We start from the raw sequence: 15296 nt of genomic DNA on the forward strand, positions 1-15296 counted from the left end.
AAAACAGATCTTTGGGACCATTTACTTACCTCTCTATTCTCAAAGTCAAGAATGTTATAATGGGCACTGGTGGCTCACACCTGTAATCCCAGAGACTCTCAAGGCAGAGATCTGAAGATCATGATTTGAAACAAGCTCAGGAAAAAAAGTCCATGAGATTCTTCTCTCCAATTAACAACCAAAACAGTTGGAAGTGGATCTTTGGCTCAAGTGGCAGAATGCCAACCTTCAGTAAAAAAGCTAAGAGACAGTGCCCAAGTCCTGATTTCAAGCCCTAATACCAGCAAGAGAGAGAGGGGGAGAGAGAGAGAGAGAGAGAGAGAGAGAGAGAGAGAGAGAGAGAGAGAGAGAGAATGAATATATTCTAACACAAAGTAGTAATCCAATAAACATTTGTTGATTCTATGTTCAATATTTTATGTTTTATTTTATTTCTTAAAATTTTGTTTTATTATAAAGGTGATGTGCAGAGGGGTTACAGTTATATACATTGTTACCTCTTCCCTTGTTTTTTTCCCACTTTCCCTCCCTTCCTGCCAACTCACCCCTCCTCAAGTTGTACAGTTAATTTCCAACATATTGTCTTGTGAATATCACTGTTCCATTGGTTCTCCTTTTGTCTTTGGCTCATCATTTTGTTGTTTCCCTTCCCTTCCCCAATTCAGACATATATATATATATATATACAATACCCAAGTTACCGAAATCAAATACAGTGACAACAGGGGATAAATCAAATATTTAATTAGTACTTTTCATAATCAAATTGCATAGTTTCCAGGTAATTATTCATTAGAAGATTGAATGCCTAATATTTAAGTTATTTTTTCATAACTACAACTACCTTTAACAGACATTGTCAACTAATACCAGAAATCTGCAATATTTGTCAAGCTATCAGAATCTTTAAGTACTTGATTTTAATTTTTTCCTTATGGCTTAAGTAAGCCTTTTGTATTTTGTATGTATAACAAGATGAACTGATAATTTTCTGCTAGTTACACCATAAGCATATTGAAAAGAGTAATTGCATGTTTAAAAGATAAAATACTTTGTATTTCTCATGGATAAATAAAAGCCATTGCGTTTTATCTTTATTAATGTTATTATGAAACAGAATCATCTTTATCAATGCAAATTATTTTCCTTACTATAGTTATTGTTCTTTAATGAGAAGCATTATGAGATGATATAAAGCAAATACTTGAATCAGTGAATGAATTCTAAAAATAGACTAACTAGGAAGTACATGATGTAGTAAATGCAGAATATACCTTATGGAATACTAAAGAATTTCACAAGAAAGGACCTAATCAGATGATTGTCTTATTAAGATGCTGTATATTGATAGCATAGTGTGTATAGAAATTATACCAACTTGAATGTAGTTATTAATATTGAAGGCTATCACGGTTTAGTTCATAAATCTAGTAATGTGGACATTGTATCAGCTTCACACTTAGAAATATGATGGTAGGGGACAAGTGACGCAATGGATAACGCGTCTGACTACGGATCAGAAATATGATAGCATAACATAAAGCTCATTTGCAAACTTGAAGTGATAATCCATTTTACTAATTTAAGTAGAACTTTACATCTAAGTAGGTGGTTATTTATTTATTTATTGCATGCATGATTTTAAATTGTGTCAATGTGCAGGTCCTTGTGGGGTTTTTTTTGTTGTTTGTTTTTGTTTTTGTTGTCTGCCAGTCCTGGGACTTGAAGTCCTGGGCACTGTCCCTGAACTTCTTTTGCACAAGGCTTGCACTGTACCGTATGAGTCATAACTCCACTTCTGGCTTTTTCTGTTTATGTGGTACTTACTGAGAAATGGAACCTAGGGCTTCATGCATGCTAGGTAAACACTCTACCACTAAGCCACATTCCCAGCCCATGTCCTTCTATTTTGACATTTAGAACTGCATATGTCTCCTTTGTGACAACAATTCTCACCAGCTCATAAGATCCACTTCTTTTTCAATCAATGAACTTAGTATTTAAGTGATTGTATACTTTAATATGGACTTCATATCATAATTTATAAATGACAACCTTTTTATTTTTCTAAAAATTAATCTCTTAAAAGGTGTACCCAGGAAATCTTTATACATATGTTATTTTTGATACACACAATAAACCGTGTAATCCAGTATTTCAATTCCAGCCTTTCTCTTTGCAAAATGCTGGCCTAAGATTTGGACCATGGAGCCTCTTGTTTAGATTTCTCAGAGGTGTTTAAACAAAACTATGTATGGTAGCTGGCTAGTTAGAGTTCTCTGAGATTGACTACTTGAGATCAGAATAGTTTTATTGAAAGCACAATTTCACACCAAACTCATTTCTATTAGCTTTTATGGGTGAGGGAATACTGTACATTAAGTATAAGCATTTTTATGCAAATAAGTATATGTGAATTTATCATCTTCGTATTTAGTATTTGGAGATGCATTCATTATAACATAGAATGCACACGTGTGTGTGTGTGTGTGTGTGTGTGTGTGTGTGTAAGATGAATCCTAAAGTGTCAAAGAGGAAGTTTGAAAACTACAGCTTAAATCAGAGAAAATAAATTTCAATCCTATCAGTACATACATTTTAGTAATATCTTGAAATATGATGTCCTGATGTTTTCCACTAAATTATGACATTTCTATATAAACTCCATATGTCTATATGATATGTAGTAGATAAATATTATGTATAATATAAGTTATATATAATATATACCTGTTATTATATATTATGCATTATATAATATTTATTCATTACAAATATATGTGTTTACTTGTAATTGAGGCAATCTTTTCTCCACTGTGTTTTTCCTACTCTTTTATTGAAACTGGGCATATTAAGGGGCTGCAATCTCATTGGTTTACTTTTCTGTTGCTATTCCAGAAGCACGCTCTCTTTGTTACTATTGCTGTATGGGTTACAATAGAGACAGATATCATGATATCTTCAGTTTGTTCTTTCCCCCCTCCCTCAAGGTATCTTTAGCTATTGTGTGCCCTATATAGTTCCCCATCATTATTTCAAATGTTTTCTTCTCTTGTGATGAATATCATCAGGATGTTGATGGATATTCATTGAATCTGTGCATCACTTTCTGTAATATAGCCATTTTCACAGTATTAATTCTACTGTTCCATGAACATGGGGTCACTTTTTAGCTTTTAATAACTTCTGTTTCTTTTTTTTTCAGTGTTTTTATAGTGTTCATTGTAGAGACTTTTTAATTTCTTAGTTGAGTTTATTCCTAGGTAAATTTTGAGGTTCTTGTGAATGTAATTATTTTCCTGGATTCTTTCTAAACAAGTTCACTATTCATATAAGGATATGTTCCTGATTTTTTATGTCAAATTTGTATTTTGTTACTTGTTTGACAGTGTTTATCAGATGTAAGATTTTCTTTATAGAGTCTTTAGGGCCCATTAAATATAGGATCATATCTTCTGCAAATAGGCATTATTTGACTTCTTTCTTGCCTGTGTGCATCTCATTTGGAGTTTTCCATATCTTATGGCTCTGGCTAAGATTCCAAGCACTTTATTGAATAAGAGTGGTAAGAGTGATTTGAGTGCTGGTGGCTCACACCTGCAATTCTAGCTACTCAGGTGAATGGGATATGAGAATTGTGGTTCAAAGAGGAATTCATGAGGATATTTCCAATTAACCAGCAAACACTTGAAAGTGGAGCTACGACTCAAGTGGTAGAGCACTAGCAATGTGAAATATTTCAGGGACAGTGCCCAGGACCTGGGTTATCTCTCTTTTTTTTTTTTGGCCAGTCCTAGGGCTTGAACTCAAGGCCTGAGCACTGTCCCTGGCTTCTTTTTGCTCAAGGCTAGCACTCTGCTTCTAGAGCCACAGCTCCACTTCTGGCCTTTTGTATGTATGTGGTGCTGAGGAATTGAAGCCAGGGCTTCATGTATACAAAGCAAGTACTCTTGCCATTAGGCCATATTCCCAGCCCCAGGACCTGGGTTTAAGCCCTAGGATCAGTGTGTATACGTGTGCATGTGTGCACCTACAAACACACACACACACACACACACACACACACACACAAACCATCTTGAGAATGGACATTTTTAGCTATTGAAGCCTTGAAGTTTTCCCTTATTCAATATAATGTTGACTATTGGTTTATCACATATAACCTTTAAAAATAGTTCTTCTGGTTAATATTTTTCCTGCTATTAGGAAAGGAAAGACTTGTTCAGCCTCATTTCATGAAGACTAGAAATTTTATTCTGGCTTTTTTTCACCCATTATCCAAATGCCTGCTTAGAAACTATTTGTTTACAACAGATATTTTAATTCTATTTTAACCTAAAACAATCCCATACTGCCACATGTGTTCCCTTGCACCTCCTGTCAGGACTCTTTTTCTTTTAAACTTATCAGGTAAAGAAAAAGAGTCTTGACAGGAGAGTCAAGGGAACACATGTTAACTCATGCATTCATTGTTTACCACATGATAATTTTAAATATGTACACATTGTGAACTGAGGAAAGTGAAACTGCTAATATAAATATTGCCCCTAGTGTTTACCCCATTTTGTGATGAGGACACCTGAAAGCTGATACCTTCAGAATTTTAAGGAATATAATGGGTTGTTACTAACTAGCTCATCTAATGTATCGCTTGAATTTATTTATTCTCCTGCATAATGCAAACTTTTTATCCATTGGCATACATTTCCTCAAACTCCCAGCTCCTGGTATCCACCATTTTAGTGTTTATTTGATTTTTAACATCTTAATTTCTATATGTATGCTGTACCATGTATTGTGTGTGGCTGGTGTTTTTCACTTAGCATAATATCCTACAAGCTCATCCTTGTTATTTACAAATGAGACAATTTCATTTTTTTTAAAGGCTGAATACTCTTTTCTTATTTAAGACTTCTACTTAACAATTCTGCAATTAATGATACACTTTACACTAAGTATTATTTTTTATATGTAGTAGTTCTTTTATAACACCAAGTAGCAAAAGAAGATTTTGGAAGAAGTACCACTCTGTAAATGATGTTACAAATTACCACTGGTAATCAAAGAGTGGTTTCATTCACAGTCTGGATTTGGTGAATGACTTGAAGTTGGACTTACTTTAATTACATGCAGGCCTTTTATCAAAAGTCTTAGAAGGATAGTGACATCCAACTTCAAAAGATGTATCCCAGTGTAAGCCAAACCTCTCATATAGTTCAGAAATACTTAAAAATCATTTTCTATACGATATATAGGCTATTTTGTTTTATTTTGATTATGTGGTAATACATGGCTCATTTTTAACACGGATATATTTGAGTCTATATACTTTAACACAAGTCAAAATTTAATTAGAAAGTTTAAGGATTAATTACTTTGAACCAAAGCATTAAGATCTTTTGTATAATTGACTACAAATGCATCATTTTAGTTAACATGCTAACATAACTTTCTTTTTTTTTTTTTTACCAGTCCTGGGCCTTGAACTCAGGGCCTAAGCACTGTCGCTGGCTTCTTTTTGCTCAAGGCTAGCACTCTGCCACTTGAGCCACAGCGCCACAACTGGCCATTTTCTATATATGTGGTGCTGGGGAATCGAACCCAGGGCTTCATGTATATGAGTCAAGCACTCTTGCCACTAGGCCATATTCCCAGCCCCTAACATAACTTTCTATAGAAAGGAAAACATAAGTTTTGTAATTTTCTTCCCTAATTTTCTTACCTTGGGAAAGCTACTCATTTATATTGGCTGATGTTGGCAATTTGACTAGAAGAAAGGATTAAAGAATGACGATTGTAATCTGGGGGCCAGTGGCTCATGCCTGTACTCCTAGCTACAGAGGAAGTTGTGATTCAAAGTCAACTGAGACACAAAAGTTGTGAGACTCTTAACTCCAATTAACCAGCAGAAATCCAGAAGTTACACTGTGGCTCAAAGTGGTAGGAGGATTTTCCTTGAGTGCAAAAGCTCAAGGACAGTGCCTATGCCTTGAGGTCAAGCCCCCAAAATAACAACAAAAACAAAAAAAATGATTGTACATTTTATGTGACTAAGGAAAAGAAATTAAATTAAATTGGTCTGTCAAATTGCAAGGACATTGTATGCTTGATTATGTTCGAATTAGTGTCTAGAGGACATTCATGGACAATGGAGTGCTCATTAATCTATCCTTTTCCTGTAACATTGATTTATTCATTACCCTTTCAGAGTCTCAAATATAGAAATTAAAAATTGATGTGTGGTGTTAATGTGCTTACAGATGTTGCTACCACTTATCCAGATAAGAAGTCTATCTTAATGTACATCACATCACTCTTTCAAGTTTTGCCTCAACAAGTGAGCATTGAAGCCATCCGGGAAGTGGAAATGTTGCCAAGGCCATCAAAAGTGACTAGAGAAGAACATTTTCAATTACATCACCAGATGCACTATTCTCAGCAGGTAAAGAATCCAAAGAACAACTCATATGAAAACTACTTCCTCTTTTATGTACACTCACAAATATATACTTATATAATGGATATTTATCCAAGTGTGTTTATGTACACTGGATAATGTCTATAGATCACCTATAGGTATTATAAAACACATACATAGCCTATCATATCATGTGTATACATAATGAGAGAAACACTAACTATATGAGTCATTTAAATTATATCTTATATGTACAATACTCTTTTCAAAGAACACTGTTCAAATACATTCCATATTCAGAGAAATATAGAATGTATTGCCTTTATTTTGAGTAAAGTATAATTAAGTGAAAAGCAGAATACTATACATATTCAAATTTAAGCTCCAAAACATAAAACACAGAGCCAAAGGCCAAAGCAAAAGCAAAGACAAGCACTCTAAAAATGTATTTTTTATATTGGGATATAGCTCAATGGCAAAGTGCTTGCATAGAAGGGGCAATGCTCTGTGTTCAATCCCCAGTACCACACTAAAATATATTTTTCATAAGCTTATTGGCAACTTACTGATATATAACTATTTCTGAGTATAAAATTTTTGAAAGTAGAAAGTATTTTATGATATTTCTAATACAAATTATGTGCCGAATACATATGATAAAATTGTTATTAAATCATTGTGTGAATTCAGAGGGCTTCTTTCATGAAGTGGTTTATTATTTCTCTGAATGGTGGGAATTTTGGGTACTTGGTTGTATTTTTTTTAAAACAAAAACAATGAAAAACCCTTTTAGTAAAATTTCACCTGAAGGGATGCTAAGTTCTCAGGCCTAATTTTCTCACTCTGAACTAATTCTATATTTAGTGGATGAAGGCTTCAATCCTTTCCAGGGTATTGACCTGATGAATTCTGTCTTTGTTTACTTCGGGTTCAGAAAAAAAACAACTGACTGTTTTGGCCAGATTCAAAAGAATCACGCTGGCGTGGGAATATGGCCTAGTGGTACAGTGCTTCCTGCCTCGCATACGTGAAGCCCTGGGTTCAATTCATCAGAACCACATACATAGAAAAGGCCAGAAGTGGCACTGTGACTCAAGTGGTAGAATGCTAGTCTTGAGCAAAAAGAAGCTAGGGACAGTGCTCAGGCCCTAGGACTGAGTTCAAGCCCTAGGACTGGCCAAAAAAAAAAAAAAAAAAATCAAAAGGATCATGCTATTCAAGTTGTGGAATTAGATTGAGCTGAAGTTGTTTTGCACTCTTCATCGTTAAATCTCACCCTAGTTACCTTCCAAACTATTTGCTCTTCAACATGATAACAACATGATAACAGTTCTTATTGCACACCCTGTTAATATCACTAATATGTATTTAAGATGGAATGATTCATCTCTTCCATGTAATGTTCTGTTTTGTAGCATGTTGGAAATATTCTTGCTGGATGATTTACCACATCTATTTTCCTTTGTGTTCCCTCTCTCTCAAACCCTCTACAGATCACAGTCAGTCTAGCACAAGGCTATGAGCGAACTTCTTCCTCCCCTAAGCCTCGATTCAAGAGCTATGCCTATACTCAGGCTGCTTATGTCACCACCACTGAGCCTGCGCAGAGTCCATTTCCTGCACAGGTTTGTCAATGTTTCTTTCTTTTCTAAGACTAGAGAATTTCCAAGCTGATGTGACATTGCTTTTGCCTGTATGAAGTTTTTGTTGCTTTTTTTTCCTTCTTTCTCAGCTATTTTGTTTTCCCCAGTTTTAATAGAATCACTCACATAATGCTGCTCTGTTGAGACTTTCTAAGTTTAATAAATATTCACTCTTCCTAAATTGTGCTCTTGTGATATAATTATTCATGTTTCTCTTTTATTTTTTACAAAGGCTGTTGTTGATTATAAAAGCATGAAGTTTATTAAAAGATCTGCATATGTAACACTAAAAAAGTGTGGGCTATATATATACCTATATAGAGAGTAATTATATATATATATGTGTGTGTATATATATACAAGTACTATGTATACTTATAATTGTTTTTTTTCTAGGTAGGTAGCTATCTTACGCATTCATTATATGATACTTTTAGATGGGTACACTTATTATACATTCATTCTATAAAGTATGGCATATTCTGTTTAAGAAAATAAAACTGCAAGCTTTTTCCTCTGATATCTTTAAATGTTGTTCATTTAAGTTTGTATAGAAAAGGCTTTATAGAATTTACAAGAAAAAGTCACATAAAAACAGATCCAATTCTACACAGACTTTAATATATTATAGATAAGGGCTTGTCTCAGCAGTTTTTCAGACTTGCAATATAGTAAAAGAAACTAACAAACATATGAAATTATAGCATTGTATGTGTTAGAGCATGGAAATAAAGAGTACTAGAATAGCAAGATTTACCAAAATTTCTTTATTATAAGAATGGTTTATTAGGCTCAGTAGAGCAACTGGTAAAGTTGTTATGAAAGTTCATTTTATCAAAACTATATTCTGAATGGCAGTTTACTCAGTATGGTACTGTTGGTAATTGGAAAGTACACAATTTGGAAGTTTCATAGACTTTCTTTCCATGATAGTGGTGTGTATTTATTATCAAATTTATTTGGCAGCAATTGAGAGATTAGGTTGAAAATTGTTAACTGGGAAATATTTTCCCCCAAGTAACATCTATTTTATGGTTTTGCTATGCCTTCTGTAGTTTGCTAGTATTCTTGTGAAACTCAACAAAAGATATTGAAGCTATTCTTGTGACATTTTTCAATTCTCTTTCCAAATTTTTACAAAAGCTAGTTGTATAATCTTGAACAAGAAATTTAAAACAGACTCCTCATTATCTATAAGTAACAATTCTACAACATATTTTTGTGTGTTTATGTTGCATGTCAAAAGAATTCTAATTCTTATAATGTCCCTTTAGGGATGAGAAGTGCTATTTTGATCTCCAATTTAAATTAAAATTAATCCACTTTTCTCTCTTACATAGAACTCTGTCATCTTTCTCAACTCTCTTCTGATTCTCTAAAATCTTTTTTAAAAATGAACTCTCCCAAGGTAATGATCAATATTCAAGGAATAAGTTCGATATCCTAAAATAAAGGAACCAACACAAAGATACAAGGTTTCTCCCTGCTCCGTTATCACTTTCTTAAGCTGAATTTTCTGGGTTTTCTCCAATGCCTATACTTTGTTGTGTTTCTACATCATTATCAACTCATTAAGGCATTACTAAGGTATGATTCCTTAATGAAGTAATTATAAATGGACTTACATTTTTCCAGACTCTATTCACTTGACCTTTATCTACATATTTCTAGATACATATGTCATGAAATATTCAGTTCAACTTTGTGTGAGAAAATGATATAAGTCAGGTGATGTAAAGAAAACATATCTGAAAGTTCCTATTTAGATCATAGTCACTATATTTTATGAAGTTTCTTGGGTTCAGAAGTAGTGAATGGATTATTGGATGTGACTGAGCTAATCTGTTTCTGTTGCAATGGTTTATCATATCATGCCAGGTGGCTAATTTGTTATCATGAATAGAATATTTGGGTGTCCTACAAAAGAATAGATGGAGTATGTTATGATTAGGTTTTGGCCTCTTAAAGAATATCAATGACATAATTTATTTTGATGCATTTTATAACAAATCTAAGAAAACGTAGGGTAAAGTTCTGAGTCATCTTGTTACTTGTTTTGTTATTCAGTTGTTCCTAAGTGGACCTGTATAATGATTGGTTTACCTGGATGAGACAGTTTTATCACACCTGGTTAATACAAGCATGCGTATCATACTTTCTTCCCCATTTTCTACTGCCTTGTAGCAAAACATTTCAACACTGTCATTATCTATCATAATCTCTCTTGATTTTGGAGGTCATCTGAAATGTTATCTTTTCATATAGTAGTAAGACAGTAGTAGTCATCAGAGTTGTCATGAATGTTTCTTCCTTCACTTGTATCCTCTCTCTTCATAATAATTAATGCTGGGGTACAAGTCAAAACTCTTGTATATGCTTTGCAATGTTGTCTGCTGCCACCTCCCAGAATATTGGTTAGATTGGTTAGATTTCAAGAGTAAATTATCCCAAAAGTAAAGTAGAAGCTTACATGACTTGTTGTTTCAAGATACACAGTTTATTTCCAGGGTCACAGGCCCAACTACATACAAGGAGAGAGGAGAGAAACCAAATGAAATAAAAGAGAAGACAGGGAGAAGGATAGAATGAAGAAATGAGTAAGGGAGGGAAAGATAAAGGAAAATAAAGAAGGAAGGGAAGGAGAGAGCAAGGAAGGAAGGAAGGAAGGAAGGAACTGTGGTTACATTGTAAGTAGTACTTGTAGGGATGAGGTGACTTATTGTACCCATCGCTATATTACCCATCAAAATTTATGATTGTTATGAGAAATGAAGATCAGTCAAGAAAAGTAGCTATTATAGGTATATATTCAACTTTTTTTTTTTTTTTTGGTCAGTCCTGGGCCTTGGACTCAGGGCCTGATCACTGTCCCTGGCTTCTTTTTTGCTCAAGGCTAGCACTCTGCCACTTGAGCCACAGCGCCACTTCTGGCCGTTTTCTGTATATGTGGTGCTGGGGAAACGAACCCAGGGCCTCATGTATACAAGGCAAGCACTCTTGCCACTAGGCCATATCCCCAGCCCTAGGTATATATTCAATAAAGCTATATAAATTATAGCTATATTCTCAATCAAGTTCACTTGATTTACTAGTGACGTTAAATAAATTTGCACAGACTTTCAAGGACATTTGAAAATGTCTTTCTCCATAAGCATTGTAGAGTCAGTTCTTCAATAACTGATCAATTACTTTCCAACATCAGTGAAACTTTAAATTCATTTGTGAATAATTTATGTGTTATCTATCACTAAGAATATAAAGCAGGTGGAACAACTTTCAGGTTGTAGATAAACTGAAGTCTAGAGATACTTAATCATGTCACTACAGACAAACTGTAGAATTATTGGATCTAAATTTCAAGTTTCTTCCTTTTCTCCAAATACAATATCTTTCCTAGAACAGAATTATTTTAAGCTACTTTAATACATTGTCTGTAATTTCTACATACATTACTAATTTCTACAAACATAACTTAATTTGATTTTTATTATGAACTGATTTTGTTGCTTTTAAAATCAATTTTGGTTTTAGAAAATATTATAATGTGTTTAATAAGTATTTTTAAGTAAAAATATTAACTCCTTTATCGGTAAAACTGTACATACTTCTTGATAACTACAGAATTAAAATGTCTAACACTAAGCAAAAAGAGATACTTACATGTTTAATTGTGATTCCTTTCATAAAATTCCATCATCAAATATACTTACATACTGTAGTCTTTGCCTACAAATAATATAAGTGCAAAATGGAGTAAGGCATAGTTATCAATAGAAATTTGTAGAATATTACAGGGCTTCAAATAATGTGTTACGTGTAGAAAATCCAATGTAGATGGGTCTGAAATTCACCAGCGGTTTTTCTATTACCATGTCCTCTGAAGAGACATCTTGTTTAGTAGTAAATAAGTTAGAAATAAGGTGAAATTAGCATGTAAATAGTGCTTTTATAAAGTAGTTTTTCATTGTAAATTTTAAGAATATAGTCAACAATTTTCACTATCAAAGTTACCAAATAAGACCTTGGGGACAGAAACTGCCTTAGAAAAGCATTATAGATAATTGTTATGTGACTCTTTATGTTCCATTCATCTGCCTAATGATTCGGTTATAGAAATTCATGGTCATGTTCCTCCTTTACCTATCTCAAACAGAGACTCAAAAGATTAACGTTTTATATTTATTCAGCCGGAGATTAGCATTTTATATTTATTCACAGTATAATGATCCCAGTGATGAGAGCTCTATATAACAATTGGATTAATTCACAATGAAATTTACTTACTGTGAACAATTGTGAAAATGTTTATTAGGCTTCTCTGGGAATCTTCAGTTAATTTTAAATCTTAGTGAATTTTATCTTCATTATAACATATCCCAAGGAAATTTTTGGCTAAAAGATTAGCATTATAAAAAGAGTACTTTAATTCGTAATTTCTGTACTGTAGATCAGATTGCTAAATCAGTGGCAGTTAACTGCTTTCTAAGATATGTAGTTTCCTTTCAGAAGCATTAAAATTTATTTTATAATAACTCCAGACCTCTTTCAACAGGAAATATAGATCATTAATGGAATTAGAAATAAAATGTGGTCATGGATTTTTCTACATCTATTCCATCATTTACATTTCATGTGAGCTGGGTGATTAAAGTCATTTTAACTGCTTAGTAACCCAAATAGATCATGAACAAGTATACCAGAAGCAATATATCACAATTAACTTACTAATTAATCTTTGCCCACTTGCATCTAGAGGCCAAAAATTAATTTGAAATAATGTATTTTAAGCTTAAAAATTGAAGTTCTTCTATATTTTAATGGCCTATAACACTGCCAAGAATTTAATGAATGAATGAAGTTATTTAACAAGGCAATTAATGTATTGTCATGTATTTGTTAGAGTATGTATGCTAAGTGTCATGAAATTGAAAGTCAAGGGGTGAATTAGGAGCATTACTTACAATAATCATATATGAGTACCTCTAGTAAACCAATAAAAAAATCCTTATAACTCAGCAGAAAAGCTAATAAACAACTTCAGCCATAAAATGAAAGAACTGCCATGTGCTGGTAGCTCACTGCTCTTATCCTACCTACTATGAAGGTTTTAGGCTGGAAGACTGTAGTTCAATGCCAGTCCAAAGAGAAAAGTGCATGAGACTCCATCTCCAAATTAACCAGGAAAACAATGGGATAGAGGCATGGCATGCTACCACGTTTTAAAGTCTTCTGATAACATGTTATAAAAGAAAGCTTCAAATGGTTTGAAGATACAATGAAATGCAATTACCGATTATCAATCATATCAAACATATAGGACTTTTAGTATCTTCTAAGTGATATATATGTATATATATATATATGTCCATTTTTGAAAGCACTTCCTCTTTCGTTTCTACTTCCTTAGTACCATCTGTATAAATAAAACTTCTAACTTATTATATACCTGATAAAACATTAGGACAAATATGTATTCCTCTTCTATATTTGTCAGACTCCTTGAATTAGTCAGTTAAATAAATTTATATTTAATTATATCCTTGTGAATGTGAGATAATACTTCATTTTTGCTTTTATCACACACTTTTTCAGTGGATGTTTAACAGCTTAGTAACTGGATATTTACTTTCCTGGTTATTATCCAGTAGCCTTTGAAAATTTAAGATAATAATTCCTAGTAATTTCCTATTAGATGAACAGTTCTATCAATTCCTCTATTCAGTTAATAGTATTGAGTAATTACTGTGTGTTAGGAACTATGATAGATATATTTAGTAGCAAATCCTGGCTCTAGATTGAAGCTTTAGTAATATTTTAGAAAATGTGCATGAAAGATTGCCTTTGGAATATGTTTAATAGTCAAGTACTATTTATATCAATTATTCTTGATGTAATCACTAAATTTGTGCTACTTTAACTTAGTCATACTCAGTATAAATTATTCTGATCAAAGGAATTCTACACGCAGGTCATTCATATTACTACTAGTCTGATAAACAGCACCAACTAGAATATTCCCAATAACTGCAGAAGGAAAGAAAGTTCTACAAGTTCTTATCATTTTAATTTTTGAACTAGAAGTGACACATGTTACATGAGATCACAACCAATAGGCAAAACCAGACAAATGACCTTCTCCAACTACACAGCAGCAGGAAGTATATTCGTATCAAATTTGTTAGAGGTGGAAAGCTGAAAATAAATATAAGAAGTTTTACTGATTGTTGAATCTATGTTTTCAGAAATTTTTAATGTACAAAATATAATGAAAAAATTAAAAATGTCCATTCCTTCAAGGAATTGATTAAATCATATGAAACTTCCATTTATAAGAACTAATTTATTAAATGGAAAGCAAAAAGTTCCCTTGCGAAAATTCTTAGCACCACATATATGATATTTGAACATTTTGCCTTCTAATGCAAGTATTCAAAAATGAAGTAAAATTCTACGAGTGCTAATGAGCTCTTTGGTTAGAAGTGTCCAAGCAAAGATTAGATAATGAGACTGCCATTAGATACATGATTTGTGAGTGTGTTTACCTATTATGACCTGGGACCATACAATTGTTCCAGATGAAATTTGGTATTACTTACAAAGCTAAAATCGATGATCCTACTCTATGATTCTTCTTGAACAGTAGTATTATGGAACAAGAGATAATGAGCCAAATATGAGCCATATGACTTTGATATGATCATGGTCTGCATTCAGCCTAGGCAAAAATAAAGTGAGGCCTGGTCTGAAAAATAATCTAAAACCAGAAAGATTGCATTTCTGTGGCTTATGTGTAGATCATATGCCTAGCAAACATGGGGCTCTGAATTCAAATCCCAATAACACCTATATAAACAGACAGACAGGCAGACAGACCGACAGACAGAGATAGAGATTGCGCCAAAATTCTTTCATAACTATTGGCAAATATCATTCCTTCTTTCCTACCTTTATCTCCAACACTTAATGTCATTTATGTTAGCCTACTGGATTTGCTGTGAATTAGCTAAACATAGTTCTAACACAGGATGTTTTTCAGATGTTCCCCCTACATTCCGTGAAAGCTTCTTCTCAGATACTCACAGGGCTCATGTCTTAACTTTACTTAGACTTCACAGAGGTCTGTTTACCCTGTTTCCTCTTTCTCTGTGTTGTCTTTCCAAGCTTGGATTTTCCCCTTCAAACATACACCACCCACAAAATTATACTGCTTGCAGGTTCTTTGCCCCTAGTGAATA

The 15296-nt window shown here is 33.3% G+C and overlaps 1 protein-coding gene across 1 annotated transcript in view; it reads left to right on the plus strand.

Annotated features, from left to right (window-relative positions):
- Dmd (dystrophin) overlaps positions 1 to 15296 on the plus strand; it is a 1916788-nt gene that overhangs the window by 475904 nt on the left and 1425588 nt on the right. The window contains exons 8-9 of the mRNA XM_048336444.1: positions 6261 to 6442; positions 7912 to 8043. Coding sequence (XP_048192401.1) covers positions 6261 to 6442; positions 7912 to 8043 — 314 coding nt within the window. The remainder of the gene's footprint in view (positions 1 to 6260; positions 6443 to 7911; positions 8044 to 15296) is intronic.

This window comes from Perognathus longimembris, chromosome 28 (assembly GCF_023159225.1).
Source record: "Perognathus longimembris pacificus isolate PPM17 chromosome 28, ASM2315922v1, whole genome shotgun sequence".
In the NCBI taxonomy this organism is placed as follows: Eukaryota; Metazoa; Chordata; class Mammalia; order Rodentia; family Heteromyidae; genus Perognathus; species Perognathus longimembris.